This window comes from Salvelinus fontinalis, chromosome 4 (genome assembly GCF_029448725.1).
Source record: "Salvelinus fontinalis isolate EN_2023a chromosome 4, ASM2944872v1, whole genome shotgun sequence".
Classification (NCBI taxonomy): Eukaryota; Metazoa; Chordata; class Actinopteri; order Salmoniformes; family Salmonidae; genus Salvelinus; species Salvelinus fontinalis.
The window spans coordinates 26,121,536-26,148,306 of NC_074668.1; the positions used below are offsets into that span (position 1 = coordinate 26,121,536).

A 26,771-nucleotide genomic window follows, 5' to 3' on the forward strand; every position below is an offset into this window, starting at 1 on the left:
CCAGTGACATGCCACTCACCATGCGAAGAGCACACAGCAGTACATGATGGCAGCTCCTATAATGGCCACCGCGTTGGTCTCCTTCTGGATGCCATCCTGACCCACACTGGGGTAACATACTGTCATATTCACCCCCTGGTACACCACTGGGAAAACAGAGAGGGGGAGCAGAGCAAAGAAAGTTTAATCTTCTGTTTCCAGCTTTTCTTTGGTAACAGTGAACTGTGTGGTTTTACTGAGGGAATAAAGAAAAGTTTGTTTCTCCCTGTCTGTATGACCCTATAGTAGTGTGTGTTTCTCCCTGTCTGTATGACCCTATAGTAGTGTGTGTTTCTCCCTGTCTGTATGACCCTATAGTAGTGTGTGTTTCTCCCTGTCTGTATGACCCTATAGTAGTGTGTGGTTCTCCCTGTCTGTATGACCCTATAGTAGTGTGTGGTTCTCCTTGTCTGTATGACCATATAGTAGTGTGTGGTTCTCCCTGTCTGTATGACCCTATAGTAGTGTGTGGTTCTCCCTGTCTGTATGACCCTATAGTAGTGTGTGGTTCTCCCTGTCTGTATGACCCTATAGTAGTGTGTGGTTCTCCCTGTCTGTAGGACCCTATAGTAGTGTGTGGTTCTCCCTGTCTGTATGTGTTACGTTCCCCAGTTTCTGTGTTCTGTTTTGTATTTGAGTGTGTGTTTCAGGAGATGGCTTCCTGAAGTACTCCCCAACCAGCTGATTGGTCAACCCCAGGCTAATTGGTGATTGGAGCTGACCCCGCCCCCTCGTCAAGAAGCAGCTGACTCTAATCACCATTGCCACCTGAAGATAAAAGCCAGTGTTCTGCCCAGAAGATTGAGAGAGGAGAGATTTGGAGATTGAGAGAGAAAAATTAGATTGTGATATAGTGTTGGTTGTGTATCAGAAAGTGTGGTATGTACTGTTGTTGTTGGTAGCAGTTTTGCTATGTCCTGTGTTTGTGAAATCGTTAATAATTACTCTGTTTTGTTTGTTCCCAGGGGGGGAAGGAGAAGGCACTTTGGGAGTGCTTAGGCAAGAGGCCCGAGGGCATACATATACCCGTAGTATATTTACTGTCTAGGCACACTAGGTAAGACCTGGGCGGACCACCCCCTGTATTTTGGTTAGGGCACCAGGCGGTGTTAAGTTAGGTAAGTTAAGTGGGTAGGCAGGTTAGATAGGAGAGGGGGAACTTTGATATTTACTTTCGTTGCTTTGGTTCCGTCCAGCCCCTTTTCCCCATATTACCGTGTAAGAAAATAAATTCTAGTAAATGGTAAATTCTGCATTTGTGTCATCCTTACTCGCACCTAAAGTCCATGCCTCTGGCACTTCAAGAAAGTTGAGTTGTAGCGGGGAGTTGCGTTCCCTCTTCTCAGAGGCGTGCGTAACAGTATGACCCTATAGTAGTGTGTTGTTCTCCCTGTCTGTTTGACCCTATAGTAGTGTGTGGTTCTCTATCAGTGGAGGCTCCTCAGAGGAGGAAGGGGAGGACCATCCTCAGTGAAATTTCATTAAAATAAAAATTGTGAAACACTAAAAAAGATAGCTTTTGTCCTCTGTGTATATTGACTTAAACACAAAACCTTGGAGACACGTAGGCCTCACCCCCTTCCATAGACCTGCATGGTAATTTTGACCACTTCCAGAGGACAACCTCCAATCAATCAACATTGATTAGTATGAACTGACGTGTTGTCATCCAATCATAGGATTAGGATCAGATGAAACGAGTGTTGTATTGGGGTTGTGCCGCAAAGCATTAGGGTGGGAATCTATGTGTTGAGGAGCTTGATGACATTATTGGATAGAGATTGAAAAGTCATAGTTGAGAAATGTAACGATATTTTTCAATTCAAATTAGTTTCTTCAAATTACAGGAGACGGAGAAGGTAGATTATAAATAGTTTTCTTGGTTTTAGAACATAATTTTTGTGTCCAGTTAGTGCAATTTATTTAAATTTGCCTTGCTAACTTCAGTAGCAAATAGTAGTAGCTAGCTACTAGCTCGAGTGTGCAGTTTTCGCCCCAAACGCCACCGCAAATGTTAATTTTTTGATGAAGAATCCCTTTTAATTCACTGTGGTACACGGAAAATGTGCTAATTAAAACTGAGGGTCGACCTCTGCATGAGATCAGTTTACGAAGAAGGGTGAAAAGGTGAAGGTGTTCAATACCGATATGTATCAAAAGTATAGCTGGATAACAGGTCATTTCATTAAGCCGCCTGTATTTCTGGCCTTGCCTGCTTTTTGTAAAGTCTGAGCCTTGGCCGAAAGGTGGGTACAGTGACCTGAAGAACATCGATCGTTAAGCTAAACGGCTAAATAAAAACCAGGGAGCATATACATTTCCACATCAGATTCAATCTTCTGGGGAAAAGCCGCATCGATCATGGCTGAACTCTGGATATTCAAACTGCGCAACAACGAGAAAGTAAGAAGAAGCAGGGATGTTCTCAAGCGACTTATCAACACCACTGCGTTTTTCACCATGCAATAATTGGCTTTTAGAGGACGCGACGATAGGGAAAGTTCCGCTAACAAGTGCAACTACAAGGAACTTGCAGCGGTAATTGCACGTTACAATGCTTTACTTGCTCTACATATGGAACTTTCTACTTTTTTTTCTGGGATGTTCTTTTCGCGCGCGCTCAAGTAGGTTTTCCACTTTGCTCCGGTATTTATTTAGCAAGATAACACAATCACTCCAGACAGACACAAGCAAAAACTCATGACATAAATGTTGCCGCAGCCTAGTCTATACCTAAACATTAGAGATCTGACATGCTGTATGGGATGAAAACGAGAAAATGTTGCAGTCTGATTAACTGTAGGCTACTAATAATAGGTCCTGCATACAGCCTGTTCATCTGGTCAAGGTAAATAATTGGTAATGTTATGTATTTATAGTCCATTTGTGTGTCAGGAGAAAATTTGAATGTGATAAAATTTGGTTTATATTGAAAATTGGGCTGGCAAAGCAGCCTATACGTTTTCAATCCAAAATGATTAACTGGAATTAATCACCAAAATAGTGATGACAGGTGTGAGTCATTATTTTTAATAAGGCATACAGTTGCATAGGCCTGCATAACGCAAACCTGGGTAAAGCAAGCTCAGCCCTGTGAGTTCTGTCTATCAGTTGTCTGTGTCTGGGTAGAGGAAATCCCCCTCCTAATCTAGTCTAAATATAATTCCTATGAACAAGTATAAGGTTGCTGCAGTTTGACCTGATTAGGAAAAACTGGTGTCCTCATATCCCTTATAAAACCTTTTTACAACTGAATAATCACTGTCATACCTTTTATAGGGTCCAGAGTTTTCCTGGTTTGGTTAACAGATAAGGAAAAACTCTGAGTCCCAGGGGGTAAATGGAATGTTTCCTCCAAGCACTGTGAGTACCCCTATCAATTTTCTCTCATTACTGTATGTAGAGTCAATCACACATACACACACACACAATCACATTATTACACATCAATGATTTGTGTGGACTAACTCATTCTTAGCTCTGTTGTCTAACTGGGCGTTGTGTTAATTGTTTTTCGTCTTTCTAGTCAAATCCTGTCCTGCACTGAAGTCAAGCCTCTGAACACCTCAACTCATGCCTCATACCCTCATTCAATCACTGCTGTGATCCCTTTCCAACATGGTGTAAGTAGCCCTCTCATTCCCATTCCCCATAATATTGCACTATAAATGTCTTTATTAAATGCTTTATGTTAACGTAATTACTCTTTGACGATTTTTGAAACCCACTTTGACGTCTCTGTGCGTTCCTTGCCTATACCGTGGGTCTCCCATCCTCTTTCATTTTTCAAGTCACCAGCCTCTGCTGTTCTCTATAATCGCCTGGGGATGGAGTCACCTCAGAGTATGAGTGCTGATCTAGGATCAGGTCCACCCTGTCTATATTATCTTTTTCATTATGATCTAAAATACAAAACTGATTGTAGATCAGCACTCCTTCTCTAAGATGATACATTAATACGGGCTCTGATTCAGAATGTCAGATTACGGAGGCCCAGTGTTGTATAGTTGTTTTGATGTTTCTGAGGATCCCCATTAGCTGAGGCAGCAGCTAATCTTCCTGGGGTCCAAACAGGATTAAAACAATTACATCACAGCAAAACCTAATAGCCTACATCTTTAACACAATACATCATACAATATATTATTACTCTAATATTACAGATTTACAACATAACATGTACAATACTACAATACAATAATAGCCAAGGCAGGACAAGAAAACATCCCTGGAGGTAAGTAAGTGCAATGATAACAATATACGTGACGGGACATAGTTTTCTTTGCCTCATGTGTATCCCTGGGACAATTGGAGCAGTACAGGTAGAGGGGCCGATGAGTCTCTGTCTGTGCGTAAGACTAAACAGACTGTCAAACATGGATTATTTTTTGTGAGATGCAAACTAACACCATCACTGCTATTATTGTGTTATGATAAGCATATATGTGTGTGTGTCTCTCTCTCTGTGTGTGTGTCTCTCTCTCTGTGTGTGTCTCTGTTTCTCGCTCTCTGTGTCTCCCTCCCCCCAGATGGCCATAACAGGGCCGGCTGTGGATTCCAGAGTGGATTCCTGTGTGTTGTGACCAAGAGAACAGATGCCTTGGGTTCAGTGAAAACAATTACAGGGTTGCTTACTGTACACACACACACCAGGCTGAGCCCACTGCAGGGGAGAGGGGACCTGTCCTGCTCCTAGTGTTGTGTGTTTTCAGTCCCACTCCAGACTAATTCCTTCACATAGAAACACAGGGATGTGTGTCTGTGTGCTTGATGAGGTCACCCAGCAGACAGAGCCGGAGGGAAACTGAACAGGCAAACATGACTGAACAGGACAGGAGGGAGGACCACTCTTTTGCATCCCAAATGACACCCTATTCCCTTTATAGTGCACTACTTTTGAACAGGGCCCACACATACACATGCATGTGTGTACACACACACACACACACACACACACACACACACACACACACACACACACACACACACACACACACTCTCCAGTGAAAATGACTATTTAAACCACTATCCTTACTGGGGATGTACAGTGTGAGTGTATGTGTTGAACAGATGTTTTTATACACGGTGCTGATTTCCTCAACAAGTTGCAGCATTGCCCTGTACTGCCCCGGGACAGCACGCACCCCTGCCTCCACGCAAAACAACTAGCAGGTACAAAGAATGTACAAATCAGAATGGGTGGAACAGACATTCCTTTTCAAAACAATGTTATGTACATGTCAACTCAAAGCAATATCACGTTGCAATGTCACACTGTTATATGATAGAAGCATGGCTTGTGAGAAGGAGAGAGAAGGAGAAAGATACATAGTTAAATAGAGAGAAAAGAAAGGAATTGAAAGTTTAAAAAGAGAAAGATGAGAGGGAGAGGAAATAGCTGGATGTCTGAAGGGACTCATAAATCCAGAGAGAGAGAGGAATGAGAAAGATGACTATGTTGGACTCCCTGGGGGTTGTGTTTGGAGTCTCAATCGGGGGCTGGAGGAGGTTGTGAAAGACCCGGGGGAATTAGCGGAGGCAGGTGGAAGAATAGGAGTCAGAGACAATATTTGCTAAATGTACCGTACGGCATGATAAAGCAATCTGAATTGGAATGAAAGTCTGAGGGGCCAGGCTGTTTGGAGTTGTCGTAGGTGGCTGGGGGAGGATGCAAGCGAGAAGGGGCAGTTTGGAATGGCAGTGAGCTGGTGAAGTACAGTTACAGTACTGTGCTGCTCCCATCACTCATCTGACGTAACGCACTGACATCCACATCCATTCGTTCACATGGAGTTATTGAACTAAGCGTGTGTAAGTGAGAGGGGCGCTTGACTGATGACAGTAACGGTGGGAGCCACAGGTCGGTTCCATCTGAATCTCATACCTTATGAATCACAGCTTGAGACTAGATTGGATACAGATTCAGAAACACTGGTTTGGTGTATTGGATGCATCATAAGAAAATGTACAAGGCTTCAGAGGGGTAACAGTGCCCCTCTGGCACTGGGGAACCTCTGGCCTGGTGAAGCTGACAGGAGCTCAAAAACTTTAAAAAAATAGACCCCCTACTTTATCATCCCAGTAATTCTTCTTTCTCTTATCTGAGCAGACCAGAAACCTTTCAATATACAGTATACATTCAAACAATACTTTAGAACCATTTAAATATAATAAATTGGAAGGTTGTGCAGGACCATGGTAGATGAAGGAACCAATCTTTTCAGACTGTTAGAGTATTTATCTGGTCAGTAAGGCAGGGTATTATGTCTGCTGTTTGTAACAGTGTTATATGTGAAAATGTATTGTGGATGAAAAGAAATCTCTCACCCTGTCTCCTGGTATTTTGTGTTGAAACTCCTTTACTTTATCACCACAGTAATGGCAAGTATTTGACATGGTGAACTTTACCCAGCTACAGTATGCACAATTATCAAAACCATTAAAACACAATAAAAATGATATTTGATTGGTAGGTTGATTAATTATTTCATCGCATTTGACGTTTTTAAATGTTACCTGATTATGTCAGTGACTGTTCAGCAAAACCTTTACAATGCTTTCAGAATAATGTTGGACTATTTCATACTGTAGCCACTAGTTTCCATTGAAAAAATGACTGAGACAGACGGACAGAGACTACTTGTTCACCAAGACAAGGTGTGTAAGAGTGTGTAATGATACTGTCAGGCAGCATTACTGTGTTATTATGTTGTCATTAGATCCATCAGGAATGTCAAAAAGCCTCTTCACCTCCCTACAGCATACTGTCTCCACTAAGAACAACATGTAGCAGCAGATAGTGTGTGTGACGTACAGAGCCTTTGTCTTGGAGTGAATGTGTGCTTGGCAATTGCTGTGATTCAATGTGATTGAGTTGTTTGTGGTGCAGTGGAGGTGACTGAAGTGAACAGGATGTCAGAAGTGACTCAGGTGAGTGTGTGGTGAGGTGTCGGACGGGATATGATGTGCGCCTGTGTGTGTGTGCCTGCTCACACACGTGCATCCATGCAAGTACAGTTGAAGCCGGAAGATTCCATACACTTAGGTTGGAGTCATTAAAAGTCGTTTTTCAACCACTCCACAAATTTCTTGGTAACAAACTAGTTTTGGCAAGTCGGTTAGGACATCTACTTTGTGCATGACATAAGTCATTTTTCCAACAATTGTTTACAGACAGATTATTTCACTTATAATTCACTGAATCACAATTCCAGTGGGTCAGAAGTTTACATACATGAAGTTGACTGTGCCTTTAAACAGCTTAGAGAATTACAGAAAATTATGTCATGGCTTTAGAAGCTTCCGATAAGCTAATTGACATAATTTGAGTCAATTGGAGGTGTACCTGTGGATGTAGTTCAAGGACTACCTTCAAACTCAGTACCTCTTTGCTTGACATCATGGGAAAATCAAAATAAATCAGCAAAAACCTCACACATTTTTTTTTTTGACCTCCACAAGTCTGGTTCATCCCTGGGAGCAATTTCCAAATGCCTGAAGGTACCACGGTCATCTGTACAAACAATAGTACGCAGGTGTAAACACCATGGGACCACCAGCCATCATACCGCTCTGGAAGGAGACGTGTTCTGTCTCCTAGAGATGAACGTACTTTGGTGCGAAAAGTGCAAATATATCCCACAACAACAGCAAAGGACCTTGTGAAGATTGTGACGGCCCTGAATTTTCTGAACCGTCTCAGCGCTTCTCCTTCCAATAGGACGCTTCCCCTTTAATTCCCAATTAAATAGCCAGCATCAGCTGCGCAAAGGTGAAGTTTTGATTGACTCATGAATGAGGATGTGTGCAACCCTCAGTTAATGAAGCTTCGCTATTCCGTTTGTTTTGTTGCCTTAAAGCGAGTTTACCCAGGATTGGATCCACTCTGTGCGTCTGTGGACTACACCTCTCCGTTGGTTTTCGTGGCCTTTTCTCCGCTGGAGATCTGTTGGCGGATTGTCTGACTACAACTTTTTGTACACGGTATTTCATTTGTTTGGGGTGATGTATACTGTGATTTATCTAGTTAAGACGTATTATTCTTTGATTAGTCTTTGATACGCTTTATAGTTGTGTTGCAAAATAAGTGTTATTTTGATTGTATGAATATACTGGGTTTACGCTACTGACAAACGTTGCGTGACTAAGGTCACTGAACTTATTTACCGCGCTGGACTCTTTATGCCCAAGGTACAGGACATTTCTAAATGAACATAAGTGCATTAATTGTTATATTGTTGTGTGTGTGTGATCATGTATGTTGTTAATACAACCACACAAAAGAATACACTTGTTTGAAGTTCTTTCCAATGTTTTAAGGGGTTTATGAAAAGTATATTTCCATCCTGACTTTTACATAAATCCTTTGTATTGGTGTGACTTGACGGACCAGATGGGACTCATTCCCTCCCAAACCAAAAGGAGAAACGAATGTTTTCTCTGGTAGGTACAACCTACCTGGTACCCCTATCAATAACCTCAAGTCAAAACCGTTACAAGATGCTGGAGGAAACTGCTCCAAAACCGCCATAAAAAAAGCCAGACCACGGTTTGCAACTGCACTTGGGGACAAAGATCGTACTTTTTGGAGAAATGTCCTCTGGTCTAATGAAACAAAAATAGAACTGTTTGGCCATAATGACCATCATCATGTTTGGAGGAAAAAGGGGAATGCTTGCAAGCTGAAGAACACCATCCCAACCTTGAAGGACGGGGGTGGCAGCATCATGTTGTGGGGGTGCTTTGCTGCAGGAGGGACTAGTGCACTTCACAAAATAGATGGCATCACGAGGAGGAAAATGATGTGTATATATTGAAGCAACATCTCAAGACATCAGTCAGGAAGTTAAAGCTTGGTCGCAAATGGGTCTTCCAAATGGACAATGACCCCAAGCATACTTCTAAAGTTGTGGCAAAATGGCTTAAGGACATCAAAGTATTGGAGTGGCCATCAAAAATCCCTGACCTCAATCCTATATAAAATGTGTGGGCAGAACTGAAAAAGCGTGTGCAAGCAAGGAGGCCTACAAACCTAACTCAGTTACACCAGCTCTGTCAGGAGGAATGGGCCAAAATTCACCCAACTTATTGTGGGAAGCTTGTGGAAGGCTACCTGAAACGTTTGACCCAAGTTAAACAATTTAAAGGCAATGCTACCAAATACTTATTGAGTGTATGTAAACTTCTGACCCACTGGGAATGTGATGAAATAAATAAAAGCTGAAATAAATCATTCTCTCTACTATTATTCTGACATTTCACATTCTAAAAAATAAAGTGGTGATCCCAACTAACCTAAGAAAGGGACTTCTTACTAGGATTAAATGTCAGGAATTGTGAAATACTGAGTTTTTAAATGTATTTGGCTAAGGTGTATGTAAACTTCTGATTTCAACTGTATGTATGTGTGTGTGTTCCAAAGTGTTTCCAATGCCCCATTTCCCATAGGGAAAAGGCTAGTGTGCCATACTTTTCTCTGGGGGCCGGCTGGACAGGGCAGACAAGGTGAGGTACATGACGTAGCAGCTGATGATCGAAGCCTGCAGGAGCCCTGAACGAGGCTGTTCTGTAGACAGAGCGAGAGGAGAGCTTGAGAACTAAGAACACACACAATTATGAGCTCTCACAAACACACACACAAATGGACAAATACACACACATACACAAAGTGGGAGGCGAGGTCAGGAAATCGGCATGACACTCAATACATGGTAAAAACATCCTGGTAAAACCCTGGCATGTATAGACAGAGGTCTCCTAACACAGTTCTGTCTGAACAATGATCGAGAGCAGTAGGAGAGATGACGTTAGATAAGTGGCATCATCCACACATGGATGTTGGCTCAGCCTGAGATGGAGTAAGTGTTCCCTGCTAAGTACTGGATGACAGCCTGTTTCACATTGGTGGTGGTCTTCCAGGCTGCTGTCAGCTTTAAGAGCTTATTGGGTGACACCATTGGTTTGTGTCTGTACTAACCCTTTACTGGGCTAAACGACATCCTGATGAAATAATACTGTGTGTGTGCGTCCATTCGAGAGAAAGGGAGTGTGTGTGTATGCCATGTGCATTAATGTGTCCACATCTTTGTGTGTGTGCAAGCATATGTGTGTGAGAGAGAGAGAACCAGAATGTGTGTATGCGTGCGACTGCTCACTCTGCTGTACACAGGGCGTGACGGCAATGAAGGACATGATGCCACACAGGGTCAGGTTGGTCCAGAGCAGGACCTTGTTGGACTGGCAGGCTGTGGGGTGGGTGTAGTACTTATACATGAAGGTGAAGGCCATGGTGGCGATGCTGTAGAAGAACAGGGTGGCACACATCACCGCCAGGTACCAGCGCTTGTCCTCTGCCGCCCCTGTTAACCTGAGATGAGAATCCAGAAATACAACATCAACATCAACCTGAGGAGAATCCAGAAATACACACATCACCTTCTACCTGAGTGGAGAATCCAGAAATACACACATCACCATCAACCTGAGAGGAGAATCCAGAAATACACACATTGATATGTAACTCAGTGACCTAGGGTGGTCTAGCGGTCTAAGCCGCTGCCTCCGGAACACAAATAACGCCCCAGATGGCAACGCACTAACCAAAGCAGTGTTCTAGCCAATTGCTCAATCAAAAACCATGGTCTTGGTTAAGCAAGGGTCATAGTTACACAGGGGGACTTGAGTGCACAATGCTTGCTCTGGTGCTGACAATCAGCCAACATACTATTAAACCTAATAACATATTCATTGTAGAGTCGTGCGGTTGACTGATGAAAGGTTTATGGCACTTAAATATATAAACACATACCCACCAGCAGCCATCACTACCATCATAAAGTGCAGTTTCATTAACATTAGGATTACCAATTAAATTGGATCATGACAGAGTGATGGATAATAAATTGATGTTAAAATCGTTGTTTAAAATAACATTACATTGGTAAATTAAAACAACATGTGGATGCCCATTGCCTAACGGGAAATTCGACAGAGCCTCTCTCCTCTATTCCCTTTCCTCTCTCTTCTCTCTCTTCCCCATCCTCTCCTCTATTCCCTATCGTCTCTTCTCTCTCTTCTCCTCTCTCTTCCCCATCCTCTCTCCTCTATTCCCTTTCCTATCATCTCTTCTCCTCTCTCTTCCCCATCCTCTCTCCTCTATTCCCTTTCCTCCCTTTCCTCTCTTCCCTCTCTTCTCTCCTTTCATCTCTTCCCTCTCTTCTCCTTTCTCTTCATTCTCTTTTCCTGAAACTCAATCTCTTTCCACTCATAAACCCAGCTTGACCTGCACACCCTGAGAGAGACAAACTCAACAGAGAGGACAGCTGGTTTAGGTCATTGACAGGGCAGCTGGTTTAGGTCATTGACAGGGCATCTGGTTTAGGTCCTTGACAGGGCAGCTGGTTTAGGTCAGTAACAGGGCAGCTGGTTTAGGTCAGTAACAGGGCAAGTGGTTTAGGTCATTGACAGGGCAGCTGGTTTTGGTCAGTGACAGGGCAGCTGGTTTAGGTCAGTAACAGGGCAGCTGGTTTAGGTCAGTAACAGGGCAGCTGGTTTAGGTCATTGACAGGGCAGCTGGTTTAGGTCAGTAACAGGGCAGCTGGTTTAGGTCATTGACAGGGCAGCTGGTTTAGGTCAGTAACAGGGCAGCTGGTTTAGGTCAGTGGCAGGGCAGCTGGTTTAGGTCAGTAATAGGGCAGCTGGTTTAGGTCAGTAACAGGGCAGCTGGTTTAGGTCATTGACAGGGCAAGTGGTTTAGGTCATTGACAGGGCAGCTGGTTTTGGTCAGTAACAGGGCAGCTGGTTTTGGTCAGTGACAGAGCAGCTGGTTTTGGTCAGTGACAGGGCAGCTGGTTTTGGTCAGTAACAGGGCAGCTGGTTTTGGTCAGTAACAGGGCAGCTGGTTTAGGTCAGTGACAGGGCAGCTGGTTTTGGTCAGTAACAGGGCAGCTGGTTTTGGTCAGTGACAGGGCAGCTGGTTTAGGTCAGTAACAGGGCAGCTGGTTTAGGTCAGTAACAGGGCAGCTGGTTTAGGTCATTGACAGGGCAGCTGGTTTAGGTCAGTAACAGGGCAGCTGGTTTTGGTCAGTGACAGAGCAGCTGGTTTTGGTCAGTGACAGGGCAGCTGGTTTTGGTCAGTGACAGGGCAGCTGGTTTTGGTCAGTGACAGGGCAGCTGGTTTTGGTCAGTGACAGGGCAGCTGGTTTAGGTCAGTAACAGGGCAAGTGGTTTAGGTCATTGACAGAGCAGGTGGTTTAGGTCAGTAACAGGGCAGCTGGTTTAGGTCAGTAACAGGGCAGCTGGTTTAGGTCATTGACAGGGCAGCTGGTTTAGGTCAGTGACAGAGCAGCTGGTTTTGGTCAGTGACAGGGCAGCTGGTTTTGGTCAGTGACAGGGCAGCTGGTTTTGGTCAGTGACAGGGCAGCTGGTTTTGGTCAGTGACAGGGCAGCTGGTTTAGGTCAGTAACAGGGCAAGTGGTTTAGGTCATTGACAGAGCAGGTGGTTTAGGTCAGTAACAGGGCAAGATGCACGTGCGCATCTCACACACACACACACATTCTTCATATACAGCAGCGAGAACAGCAGCTGGAGTTGATGTTTTACTGTAAAAATAAGAAACATCTGGAAACAAGATGCCTGTCAGAGGATGAGAGGGAATGAGGGAGTGAGAAAAAGAATAACGAAAGGGGCAAGAGAGAAGGAAAGAGATTGAGAGATGGGAATAAGTGAGTGAGAATCAAAGGGACAGAGAGAGAGAGAGAGAGAGAGGAGAGAGAGAAACAGAATGGAGGAGAGGGAAAGAGAACGAAAGACGGAGAGAGAGCGAGAGAACAAATAAGAGATGTTGGACGGAGAGATGGGATGGAGGGGGAGATAAAAGCTACAGAGAGAGAGAGGGTAAGCAGTAGTAGTGTTTTTTGAGGCCCTCCCCTTGAGGACAGTTTTTATTAAAACAAGTCTGTCGGATTTATACAGCGATGTTGGAGAGGTGAAGCAGAGGAGACAGATAGCAGGCCAGTGAGGGACTGAGCAGGGCAGTCAGAGTGATATGCTACATACTCTATGCTACATGTGTAGCACAGGAGAATGGTGAGGGGAGGATGGCTTATAACAATGGCTGGAATAGAGTGAATGGAGTGGTGTCAAACACATGTAAACCATGTGTTTCATATATTAAATTCATTCCATTCCAGCCATGACTATAAGCCTGTCCTTCCCAATGAAGGTGCCAGTAGCCACCTGTGATGTATAGGAAGTAAAGAATATGTAATTGTGCTGCACTCTTGTGCCCAGACCATGCCTTCTGAACTGCTGCTTAAAGGTGTACTGCATTGAGTTGAACTGAGTTGCAATCATGAGTTACAGACGACCCCGAATGGGAGAAATGGAAACCCTAGCCCACTGCAACAGCTGCAGAGGAGCAGCTCCTAGCTGAAACAGATCAGTACAAGGTAACGTCCAGTCAAACTGCAGCTCCTAGCTGAAACAGATCAGTTCAAGGTAACGTCCAGTCAAACTGCAGCTCCTAGCTGAAACAGATCAGTACAAGGTAACGTCCAGTCAAACTGCAGCTCCTAGCTGAAACAGATCAGTACAAGGTAACGTCCAGTCAAACTGCAGCTCCTAGCTGAAACAGATCAGTTCAAGGTAACGTCCAGTCAAACTGCAGCTCCTAGCTGAAACAGATCAGTACAAGGTAACGTCCAGTCAAACTGCAGCTCCTAGCTGAAACAGATCAGTACAAGGTAACGTCCAGTCAAACTGCAGCTCCTAGCTGAAACAGATCAGTTCAAGGTAACGTCCAGTCAAACTGCAGCTCCTAGCTGAAACAGATCAGTACAAGGTAACGTCCAGTCAAACTGCAGCTCCTAGCTGAAACAGATCAGTACAAGGTAACGTCCAGTCAAACTGCAGCTCCTAGCTGAAACAGATCAGTACAAGGTAACGTCCAGTCAAACTGCAGCTCCTAGCAGAAACAGATCAGTTCAAGGTAACGTCCAGTCAAACTGCAGCTCCCAGCTGAAACAGATCAGTACAAGGTAACGTCCAGTCAAACTGCAGCTCCTAGCTGAAACAGATCAGTACAAGGTAACGTCCAGTCAAACTGCAGCTCTTAGCTGAAACAGATCAGTTCAAGGTAACGTCCAGTCAAACTGCAGCTCCTAGCTGAAACAGATCAGTACAAGATAACGTCCAGTCAAACTGCACTTGCGCTTATATGGTTGGATGATGTGGCCTGTCCTCCTCCAACACAAGGACCCCAGCATCCACTCTCACATCCTCTGCTTCAACGGACAACTGGCCAAACTCCATATCACCTCTCATCCCCAACACACCACACTAAACCCCCCCCACCCACACACACACACACACACACACACACACACACACACACACACACACCTCTCCCTGCTCTCCCTCCCCTCTCACCAGTTCTTGTTCCAGGTGTGGGCAAATGCTGTGATGAGACTGAGTTGGATGAGGATGAAGGCAAATCCTCCCACCACGCCTACGTAGTGCCAGGCTGGGAGAGAGAGATAAATGGAAAGAGACAGACAGACAGACAGACAGACAGACAGACAGACAGACAGACAGACAGACAGACAGACAGACAGACAGACAGACAGACAGACAGACAGACAGACAGACAGAGAGAGAGAAACAAAAAGACAGACAGAAAGAAAGAAACAGGTTTGCTGTCTAACTCACTTGATGCAGGCCCATTCTGAATGTGTGTGTAGTCCAAATGTATGCATACTTTTAAAATTATATATACAGTCGTGGCCAAAAGTTTTGAGAATGACACAAATATTAATTTTCACAAAGTCTGCTGCCTCAGTTTGTATGATGGCAATTTGCATATACTCCAGAATGTTATGAAGAGTGATCAGATGAATCGCAATTAATTGCAAAGTCCCTCTTTGCCATGCAAATGAACTGAATCCCCCAAAAAACATTTCCACTGCATTTCAGCCCTGCCACAAAAGGACCAGCTGACATCATGTCAGTGATTCTCTCGTTAAAACAGGTGTGAGAGTTGACGAGGACAAGGCTGGAGATCACTCTGTTATGCTGATTGAGTTCGAATAACAGACTGGAAGCTTCAAAAGGAGAGTGGTGCTTGGAATCATTGTTCTTCCTCTGTCAACCATGGTTACCTGCAAGGAAACACGTGCCGTCATCATTGCTTTGCACAAAAAGGGCTTCACAGGCAAGGATATTGATGCCAGTAAGATTGCACCTAAATCGACCATTTATCGGATCAAGAACTTCAAGGAGAGCGGTTCAATTGTTATGAAGAAGGCGCGCTCAAGAAAGTCCAGCAAGCGCCAGGACCATCTCCTAAAGATTATTCAGCTGCGGGATCGGGGCACCACCAGTACAGAGCTTGCTCAGGAATGGCAGCAGGCAGGTGTGAGTGCATCTGCACGCACAGTGAGGCGAAGACTTTAGGAGGATGGCCTGGTGTCAAGAAGTGCAGCAAAGAAGCCACTTCTCTCCAGGAAAAACATCAGGGACAGACTGATGTTCTGCAAAAGGTACAGGGATTGGACTGCTGAGGACTGGGGTAAAGTCATTTTCTCTGATGAATCCCCTTTCCGATTGTTTGGGGCATCCGGAAAAAATCTTGTCCGGAGAAGACAAGGTGAGCGCTACCATCAGTCCTGTGTCATGCCAAAAGTAAAGCATCCTGAGACCATTCATGTGTGGGGTTGCTTTTTAGCCAAGGGAGTGGGCTCACTCACAATTTTGCCTAAGAACACAGCCATGAATAAAGAATGGTACCAACACATCCTTCGAGAGCAACTTTTCCCAACCATCCAGGAACAGTTTGGTGACGAACAATGCTTTTTCTAGCATGATGGAATATCTTGCCATAAGGCAAAAGTGATAACTAATTGGCTCGGGGAACGAAACATCAATATTTTGGGTCCATGGCCAGGAAACCTTAATCCCATTGAGAACTTGTGGTCAATCCTCAAGAGGCGGGTGGACAAACAAAAACCCACAAATTCTGACAAACTCCAAGCATTGATTATGCAAGAATGGGCTGCCATCAGTCAGGATGTGGCCCAGAAGTTAATTGACAGCATGCCAGGGCGGATTGCAGAGGTCTTGAAAAAGAAGGGTCAACACTGCAAATATTGACTCTTTGCATCAACTTCATGTAATTGTCAATAAAAGCCTTTGACACGTATGAAATGCTTGTAATTATACTTAAGTATTCCATAGTAACATCGAACAAAAATAGCTAAAGACACTGAGGCAGCAGACTTTGTGAAAATTCATATTTGTGTCATTCTCAAAACTTTTGGCCACGACTGTACAGTACCAGTCAAAAGTTTGGACACACCAACTCAAGGGTTTTTCTTTATTTTTTATATTTTCTACAATCCAGAATATAGTGAAGACATCAAAATTATGAAATAACACATATGGAATCATGTAGTAACACTAAATTAAAGAATTAAAATATATTCTCTATTTGAGATTCTTCAAAGTAGCCCCCCTTCGCCTTGATGGCAGCTTTGCACACTCTTGGTATTCTCTCAACCAGCTTCATGAGGTAGTCACCTGGACTGCATTTCAATTAACAGATGTGCCTTGTTAAAAGTTAATTAGTGGAATTTATTACCTTGTTAATGCATTTGAGCCAATCAGTTGTGTTGTGGCAAGGTAGGGTTGGTATACAGAAGATAACCCTATTTGGTAAAAGACCAAGTCCATATTATGGCAAGAACAGCTCAAATAAGCAAAGAGAAACGACAGTCCATCCTTTAAGACAACTTTAAGACAAGAAGGTCAATCAATCCGGAAAAGTTTATTCAAGTGCAGTCGCAAAAACCATCAAGCGGTATGATGAAACTGGCTCTCATGAGGACCGCCACAGGAAAGGAAGACCCAGAGTTACCTCTGCTGCAGAGGATAAGTACATTTGAGGTACCAGCCTCAGAAATTGCAGCCCAAATAAATGCTTCACAGAGTTCAAGTAACAGACACATCTCAACATCAACTGTTCAGAGGGGACTGAGTGAATCAGGCCTCCATGGTCGAATTGCTGCAAAGATACCACTACTAAAGGACACCAATAATAATAAGAGACTTGCTTGGGCCAAGAAACACGAGCGAATGGACATTAGACCGGTGGAAATATGTCCTTTGGTCTGATGAGTCCAAATTTGCGATTTTTGGTTCCAACCGCTGTGTCTTTGTGAGACACAGAGTAGGTGAACGGATGATCTCTGCATGTGTGGTTCCCACCGTGAAGCATGGAGGTGTGATGGTGTGGGGGTGTTTTGCTGGTGACACTGTCAGTGATTTATTAAGAATTCAAGGCACACTTAACCAGCATGGCTACCACAGCATTCTGGAGCGATTCGTAATCCCACCTGGTTTGCACTTAGTGGAACTATCATTTCGGTGAGCGAGTTCATTAGGAAGTGCATTGACGATGTCGTACCCAGAGCAACGATTAAAACATTCCCAAACCAGAAACCGTGGATTAACGGCAGCATTCTCGTGAAACTGAAAGCGCGAACCACTGCTTTTAACCAGGGCAAGGTGACCGGAAACATGACCGAATACACACAGTGTAGCTATTCTCTCCGCAAGGCTATTAAACAGGCTAAGTCCCAGTACAGAGACAAAATTGAATCGCAATTCAACAGCTCAGACACAAGGGGTATGTGGCAGGGTCTACAGTCTATCACGGATTACAAAAAGAAAAGCAGCCCCGTCGCGGATCAGGATGTCTTGCTCCCAGACAGGCTAAATACCTTTTTTGCCCGCTTTGAGGATAATACAGTGCCACTGTCACGGCCCACTACCAAAACCTGCGGGCTCTCCTTCACTGCAGCCGAGGTGAGTAAAACATTTAAACGTGTTAACCCTCGCAAGGCTGCAGGCCCAGACGGCATTCCCAGCCGCGTCCTCAGAGCATGCGCAGACCAGCTGGCTGGCAGGAGCTGGCAGGAGGCTGGCAGGAGGCTGAAGAAATTCGGCTTGTCACCAAAAGCACTCACAAACTTCTACAGATGCACAATCGAGAGCATCCTGTCGGGCTGTATCACCGCCTGGTACGGCAACTGCTCCGCACACAACCGCAAGGCTCTCCAGAGGGTAGTGAGGTCGGCAGAACGCATCACCCGGGGCAAACTACCTGCCCTCTAGGACACCTACACCACCCGATGTCACAGGAAGGCCATAAAGATCATCAAGGACAACAACCACCCAAGCCACTACCTGTTCACCCCGCTATCATCCAGAAGGCGAGGTCAGTACAGGTGCATCCAAGCAGGGACCGAGAGACTGAAAAACAGCTTCTATCTCAAGGCCATCAGACTGTTAAACAGCCACCACTAACATTTAGCGGCCGCTGCCAACAAACTGACTCAGCTCCAGCCACCTTAAAAAATGGGAATTGATGGAAATTATGTAAAAATGTACCACCAGCCACTTTAAACAATGCCACCTAATATAATGTTTACATACCCTACATTACACATCTCTTATGTATATGTATATACTGTACTCTATATCATCTACTGCATCTTGCCATCTTTATGTAATACATGTACCACTAGCCACTTTAAACTATGCCACTTTATGTTTACATACCCTACAGTACTCATCTCATAGGTATATACCGTACTCTATACCATCTACTGCACCTTGCCTATGCCGTCTGTACCATCACTCATTCATATATCTTTATGTACATATTAGTAGTTGCGGAATTGTTAGGTTAGATTACTTGTTGTTATTACTGCATTGTCGGAACCAGAAGCACAAGCATTTCGCTACACTCGCATTAGCATCTGCTAACCATGTGTATGTGACTAATAAATTTGATTTGATTTGATTTGTTTTTCAACAGGACAATCACCCAACCGCAACCCAATTAAGATGGTTTGGGATGAGAAGAACCACAGAGTGAAGGAAAAGCAGCCAACAAGTGCTCAGCATATGTGGGAACTCCTTAAATACTGTTGTAAAACCATTCCTCATGAAGCTGGTTGAGAGAATGCCAAGAGTGTGCAAAGCTGTCATCAGGGCAAAGGGTGGCTACTTTGAAGAATCTAAAATCTAAAATATATTTTGATTAACACTTTTTTTGGTTACTACATGATTCCATGTGTGTTATTTCATTGTTTTGTTGTCTTCACTATTATTCTACAATGTAGAAAATATTAAAAAATAAAGATAAACTTTTGACTGGTACTGTATATGAGAGTATTTTCTTATGTGTATGTTGTAAAACACATTTCCTCATCAAGAATAACATACTGCAGTCATCTATTAAATAATGAACTTTTGGCACAGAAGATTCAGAGGCAGAGGAACAGCCATTAAACATGTAGGATCTGAGACCAGTTACTGTGTCACGATGAGATTTACTGCTGCTAGAACAACACTATCCAACCACAGAGAAATTTATGGTGGCTTGACTGCAGGGTGAATCTCGTGAGATGATGAGCAGGTCTACAGTGTCCCCTATCGGTATTAAAATAGAACTGCACCTATTGCTTTCAGCTAGGGCAATCCTATGTGTTGAAAGTTTAGCAATGTATTCTAAGAGGGAATCTTGATTGTGTGTCCAGGCTGCTCACCATGCAGGAAGGACTCAGTAGGGATGAAGAAAGCAGCAGTACACATCCCAAGCAGGGTGATGAACTTCAGAAACCAGAACCTGCATTAGGACCAGAGAGGACCAGTTATACGGTTGTATGCCTAACATTAGCATAATAACATGTTTTTATATGTTTGTTTGAAACCACCTAGGGACAACTACCCGTCTACAATATATACTGCCCTAATATACAGAGGACGTGCAGATGAGGAGCATCTTAGTTAAGAAGCTGCATGACACAAGGGAAGTGAATGGAGGAATAGCTGAGTAGGCAGGTCTAAGGAAAGTGAAGCTGTAATCACCTTGTATAGCCTTGATTGATTATAGTATTTCAAACCTGTACAGGTCAAAATCTGGCACATAATTTAAGTCAAAAGTCTGAGGTACAAAATGTGCTTGAATGTTGAGGGTGGGTGGAATAGGTGGTGGGGTACCTTTGAAAAAACGAATTATGTCATGACAATTATTGTTGCATATGGGATATAACGTTTAAAAATGCTTAAAGTAAGAAAAAAATAGTGACTCACACTGATGTCAAGTTAGGATTCTGCCCCTAGTGCGCACTGAGAAGTGCCCAGGAGTTCCAGGGCCCTGTGGCCGACTGTCTGGCTTCTCATTAATAACAGCCTTATGGGAGATATTCCACAGAGGGCCAGCTAGAGAACATGCATCTCTCAAAGCCTAACCCTCCCATCCCCAACCCCCCCTAGAGCGTGTCACTTTTCTAATCAACCCCCCTAGAGCACATCACTGCTCTAATCAACCCCCCTAGAGTGCGTCACTGCTCTATTCAACCCCCCTTAGAGAGCGTCACTGCTCTAATCAACCCCCCTAGAGTGCGTCACTGCTCTAATCAACCCCCCTAGAGCACGTCACTGCTCTAATCAACCCCCCCTAGAGCGCGTCACTGCTCTAATCAACCCCCCTAGAGCACGTCACTGCTCTAATCAACCCCCCTAGAGCACGTCACTGCTCTAATCAACCCCCCTAGAGCGCGTCACTGCTCTAATCAACCCCCCTAGAGTGCGTCACTGCTCTAATCAACCCCCCTAGAGCGCGTCACTGCTCTACTCAACACCCCTAGAGCACGTCACTGCTCTAATCAACCCCCCTAGAGCACGTCACTGCTCTAATCAACCCCCCTAGAGCGCGTTAATGCTCTACTCAACCCCCCTAGAGCGTGTCACTTTTCTAATCAACCCCCCTAGAGCACATCACTGCTCTAATCAACCCCCCTAGAGTGCGTCACTGCTCTATTCAACCCCCCTTAGAGAGCGTCACTGCTCTAATCAACCCCCCTAGAGTGCGTCACTGCTCTAATCAACCCCCCTAGAGCACGTCACTGCTCTAATCAACCCCCCCCTAGAGCGCGTCACTGCTCTAATCAACCCCCCTAGAGCGCGTCACTGCTCTACTCAACACCCCTAGAGCACGTCACTGCTCTAATCAACCCCCCTAGAGCACGTCACTGCTCTAATCAACCCCCCTAGAGCGCGTTAATGCTCTACTCAACCCCCCTAGAGCATGTCACTGCTCTAATCAACCCCCCTAGAGCACGTCACTGCTCTAATCAACCCCCCTAGAGCACGTCACTGCTCTAATCAACCCCCCTAGAGCGCGTCACTGCTCTATTCAACCCCCCCTAGAGCGCGTCCCTGCTCTAATCAACCCCCCTAGAGCGTTTCACTGCTCTAATCAACCCCTCTAGAGCGCGTCACTGCTCTATTCAACCCCCCTAGAGCGTGTCACTGCTCTAATCAACCCCTCTAGAGCGCGTCACTGCTCTAATCAAATCCCCCTAGAGCTTGTCACTGCTCTAATCAACCCCCCTAGAGCCGTCACTGCTCTAATCAACAGCACAGCAGTGGACAGTATTGCCAGCTGGTTAAAAAGGACACTGGTGCATTGGTCAGGCAGGTGAGGAAAAGGCCCACGTAGCCTCAAATAGACGTTTTAAAAATGACGTTAGTACTGTACATGATGTATTAGCATAAAACACCTTAAAGGGGTAGTACATGTAGAACGCAAACTTTCATTCACATATACGCCATGGTAGTCCTCCTGCGTTTCCCCAATATAAATGAACCTTCAGGGCTACTGCTGACCCATTGTGGATGAGCGCTCTGAAGTCCTGGCTGGACTTGACATCGATGAGGAACAGCGCCATCATCAGGTAGAAGCAGGCGGTGCCAAAGCAGACCCTGTAGACCGCTGAGTAGCCAACCAGCATTTCACAGTGCCCTCCGCCATGGGCCTGGTCACACACCATGTTGAAGAAAGGCACCTGAAACACACACACACACACTCTGTTATGGAGTGTGTGTGTGTGTGTGTGTGTGTGTGTGTGTGTGTGTGTGTGTGTGTGTGTGTGTCTCTCTTTTTAAGTGTGTGTGTGTGTGTGTACATGCATGTACAGTATATGTGTATGTAACCTAGAGGTTAGCTAGTGGAAGCCTCCAGGCCTTTCTCTGTCTGTCTTGGGAGGAAAATAGTGTACTGAGATTATCCTCTAGCCTACTGCATGTATCCTTAGCATAGCGATTAACCAGACAGTTATTGAATGTGATGCGACACAACAAACAGAAGCAGTATTCTCATTGGCACACATTATGAGTGGATTTACACTACAAAGAGTGACAGGGAGAGAGTAGGCATGCATCCCAAATGGCACTCTATTCCCTACATAGTGCACTACCATGGGCCCTGGTCAAAAGCACTAGTAATCTATGGCAATCTATCGTAATTTTGGTAATTTATACTTGAATAACTTTTACAAAATGTATTCATATATAGTTTTTTTTTATACATCTGTGTCCATATTGTTCATGAGTTTCTAGTGGATAGAACATACGGCTCAATAGAAAATAGCCTAAATTAATGGAAAAAGCATCTAACCAACAATGGCATTATTTGCAATTAACTCTGCAACTCTTCCAACTGTTTTTCACAACTGCCACCAGTTTGATGCCAAAACACTGACAACAAATAAATACATACTGACATAGTAAAATAAATAGTGTGTAAAAACAAATATAAAGGATATTTCATGCTGAAATCCTCATGTTAAACACTAATGGTATTCACTAAGTTGATGGTTTGTATTTAGGATAATGTTTTACAGCTTTGTTGTTCTATTTTTTTGGGGAAAATCATCTCATTTAATTCATTCATAACTGTTACACGATAAGGCCACAGAGGGACAGAAATAATTACAGACACATGTAGTACCCAAAAGGCCCACTAGATGTCTTACATCAAATCCTTTCAAAGAAACCAAAATTCTGGTAGTTTACTAATAAACTTTGAAAGTTTCCAGTGATATACCTTCCCTTTGCAACCCTACTTCTTACTGACTCTTTTTGTGTGTGGGTGGGACCAACACTAGTGAAACATACTTAGCCTACTACATACTACACTTGCCTGATATCCAAACGGGAATTCATGTTCTGTTTCTCTCCGAAATGTTTTGCTACTACACATTCAAAAAATCAGTCTGGCCCTTGGGTGGCACAAATAAGACGTGGAATGGCACGCGTGAGACGGGACGCGTGAGAGGTGGGCTGGCACAGAGGGACTTGCTATAGTGAAGCGTGGCGATATGTTTTCATCAATTGCAATAGATAGTGTAAGGATCCTTCCCTTTCTATGTCATCCTATTGGTTGTGTAGTGATTAGCAAGTTTGCCTATGGGCTGGAAAGACCAGGGTTCGAGACCTACAAGGTGCTGCTGTTCTAATGCACTAATTCAGAGCTCTCCAATCCTGTTCCTGGAGAGATACCCTCCTGTAGGTTTTTCCTCCAACCCCAGTTGTAACTAACCTGATTCAGTTTATCAACCAGCTAATTAAATAGAATCAGGTGCACTAGATTAGGATTGGTAGAAAAAACCTACAGGACGGTAGCTCTCCAGGAACAGGGTTGGAGAGCCCTGCACTAATTTACACAACAAGACATTTAATTTAGTTACTCTCAAGGTGCACGTTTGCCGGCCTTCGCTACAGTAGTAATGTACTAATCTTGGTTAACCCAGAACTCAAATCTTGCATATTTAGTAGTGTGACCACAATATATTACTCATCTACTAATGTAATTGAATCAGGACAGGAACACTTTATAGCACCTCAGAGCAAACAAAGTGCTCAGACATTGATGGAACTTTGTTGATCCCCAAAGAAGGACATGACATCAGACACTCACATTGTCCCGGACAGCCTCGGAGACAGTGCGTGAGAGCATGAGACAGGAGACGGCGCAGGCCATGATGTGGAAGAGTGTGTACATGATCCTCGTGCTGGACGATGACTTCACCGGGGGGCAGAAGGAGCAGCACAGTGAGCATGGGGCAGGGCCACAGCAGCAACATATCTGGGGAGAGGAGAGAGATATGTTCACATATGTAGAGGAGAGGAGAGGAGAGGAGAGGAGAGGAGAGGAGAGGAGAGGAGAGGAGAGAGGAAGAAACCTATCTGGAGAGAGGAACAGGTGAGGAGTCAGCTCAACAATAGAGTGACGATGCTCAATATATCCTAGGAGATGAGAGAGATGCTCAATATATCCTAGGAGATGAGAGAGATGCTCAATATATCTGAGGGAGGAGGAGAGAGGGATTTTCAATATAAATTATATATGAGAGCTGTAACTGGGAGGAGATGAAGAGAGAGATGCTCAATATATCTATGAGAGGAGAAGAGAGATGTTCAATATCTGTGAGGAGATGTGTAAATTCAACAATAAAGAGATTATACTGCACGTAACCAATTAGATCTAAACCTTGGTCATCATCAACCACTCCAACACTCCAACGTCAACATATTTGATTGATGGAAAGGAGAGGGGTGTTTAGCATATTTTAGAATGGAGTGGTGTCAACATGTTGTCTGTGCATCAGAAGTCAACTGAACATAGCCTTACTGCTAGACAGAAAGCTACATAACTGAAGGAAGAGAGAGTGAGTGAGTGAGTGAGTGAGTGAGTGAGTGAGTGAGTGAGTGAGTGAGTGAATTAATAAATGCATGAATGAATGACTTTGATCATCCCTCAAGAGGAAATTCTTTCCACAACTCACCAAAGGTGCACATAACTGCCTACAAATTCACCAACATCTAATTCACTGTAGTACCACAGAGAACACATGGCGCTCTCAATAACCAAGTCATATTTGTATGAGGGGACACCTTTTACACAGTGAATGAACTCAGTGAACTATTCTCAGAGGAGCTTCCCCTTGATATGAGGGTTTTGGGCAGGTGATTGTTGCGTGTTACAGGTAGTTGAATGTAGTCCAAACACACAGAATATCTGATCCGCCTGGAGTCAAACCAATTTATAGACTAACAGCATTGTATTGTAGTACACTGTGTAGAACTGCTTGTCCCGTTTTAAGTCGTTGTTATCTGGGATTTTACTGGGGGTGGGGGGGTTACTGGATGAGGGAGGAGAGTCTAAACACAAGCAGAGACTGTTTCTTTGATAAACATCCAGAACTGTAGATGAAAGCTATCCTATCTATCTATCGATCGATCTATCTGTATCTCTCTAATCTACAACAGAAAGCTGGTTCACTAGGTCAGTGTAATTTGTAGAGTGGCTAGGTCATGTTGGATTTGTGGGACAATGACTCACATCTTTCCAATATGAGATTAACCTGCATTGTTGCATCAAATGTATATCTTGCCAATAACACTTCAGAGTCCAATAGACCTAGTATTAACACAGGACACAGCCTCAGGTCTCAAGCGGAGGGGGTGGAGAATGGGGCAAAATGCAATGAGACACAGTATAGACTACTGTACAACGGGTGTATTGATCTCTATCCAACATAGAACACCCAATGCATTGTAACAGATACTGGCATCTGCTAGTTCTGGATCTGATACGCATTAACAGGCCAGGCCAGTTAGGTACAAAACAATACCCATGAGAAAGGGAAGATGTGTTTTAACACATCAACTATTATGTGTTAAAGTTATGTTTTAACACAACAACTAATATAGCTATGTTTAAACACAACTAAAATAGATATATTTTAACACTGTAATGGGTGCGTGATGGTGGCAGGGAAGTCAGGCGCAGGAGAACGAACGTGGTATAAACGGAGTCGTTTAATAAAAGTTAACAAAACTAAAAAAAACTAAATATATAAAATAATCAAAGTCGGTACAAAACCCATCGCGCACCAACACATAACTTGCACAAACATACAATCAAACAATCCCCGACAAGGACATGAGGGGAAACAGAGGGTTAAATACACAACATGTAATTGATGGGATTGGAACCAGGTGTGATGGAAGACAAGGCAAAACCAATGAAAAATGGATCAGTGATGGCTAGAAGATCGATGACGTCGACCACCGAACACCACTCGAACAAGGAGAAGGGCTGACTTCGGCGGAAGTCATGACAGTAACCGACGACACGGAGGGCGAGGAGCAGGGCGATCCGGATGGAGACGGTGGAACTCTCACAGAATAGAAGGATCCAACATGTCCTCCACCGGAACCCAGCATCTCTCCTCTCCTCCGGATCAGACCCCTCCCAGTCCACGAGGTAATGAAGGCCCCTCGCCCGACGTCTCGAATCCAGTATGGAACGAACAGAGTACGCCGGGACCCCCTCGATGTCCAGAGGGTGCGGAGGAACCTCCCACACTTCAGACTCCTGGAGCGGGCCAGCCACCACCGGCCTGAGTAGAGACACATGGAACGAGGGGTTAATGTGGTAACCTATAACATACCTCGTTCACTCTCCTCAGGACTTTAAATGGCCCCACAAACCGCGGACCCAGCTTCCGACAGGGCAGGCGGAGGGGCAGGTTTTGGGTCGAGAGCCAGACACGGTCCCCCGGGGCGAAAACCGGGGCCTCACTGCGGTGACGGTCTGTGCCAACTTTCTGGAGCAGCACTGCGTGCTGAAGTTGGACATGGGCGGCATCCCATGTGTCCTCCGCGCGCCGGAACCAGTCATCCACCACAGGAACCTCAGTCTGACTCTGATGCCAAGGAGCCAGAACCGGCTGATACTCCAATACACACTGGAACGGTTAGTTGAGGAGTGGCGGAGCGAGTTCTGGGCCATCTCTGCCCAGGGCACGAATGCTGCCCA

The 26,771-nt window shown here is 44.5% G+C and overlaps 1 protein-coding gene and 1 long non-coding RNA gene across 2 annotated transcripts in view; one reads left to right on the forward strand and one right to left on the reverse strand.

Moving 5' to 3' along the window:
- LOC129852842 (serine incorporator 4-like) overlaps positions 1 to 26,771 on the reverse strand; it is a 40,038-nt gene that overhangs the window by 5,893 nt on the left and 7,374 nt on the right. Inside the window, exons 2-8 of the mRNA XM_055918481.1 lie at positions 23,865 to 24,032; positions 21,773 to 21,951; positions 19,648 to 19,727; positions 14,468 to 14,561; positions 10,194 to 10,405; positions 9,509 to 9,604; positions 20 to 146 (exon numbers count right to left, since the gene is read on the reverse strand). Of these exons, the coding sequence (XP_055774456.1) occupies positions 20 to 146; positions 9,509 to 9,604; positions 10,194 to 10,405; positions 14,468 to 14,561; positions 19,648 to 19,727; positions 21,773 to 21,951; positions 23,865 to 24,032 (956 nt within the window). The remainder of the gene's footprint in view (positions 1 to 19; positions 147 to 9,508; positions 9,605 to 10,193; positions 10,406 to 14,467; positions 14,562 to 19,647; positions 19,728 to 21,772; positions 21,952 to 23,864; positions 24,033 to 26,771) is intronic.
- LOC129853443 (uncharacterized) lies at positions 2,984 to 6,511 on the forward strand. The gene is made up of 3 exons (XR_008759130.1): positions 2,984 to 3,402; positions 3,566 to 3,662; positions 4,569 to 6,511. It is a non-coding gene; the product is annotated as an uncharacterized LOC129853443 (long non-coding RNA).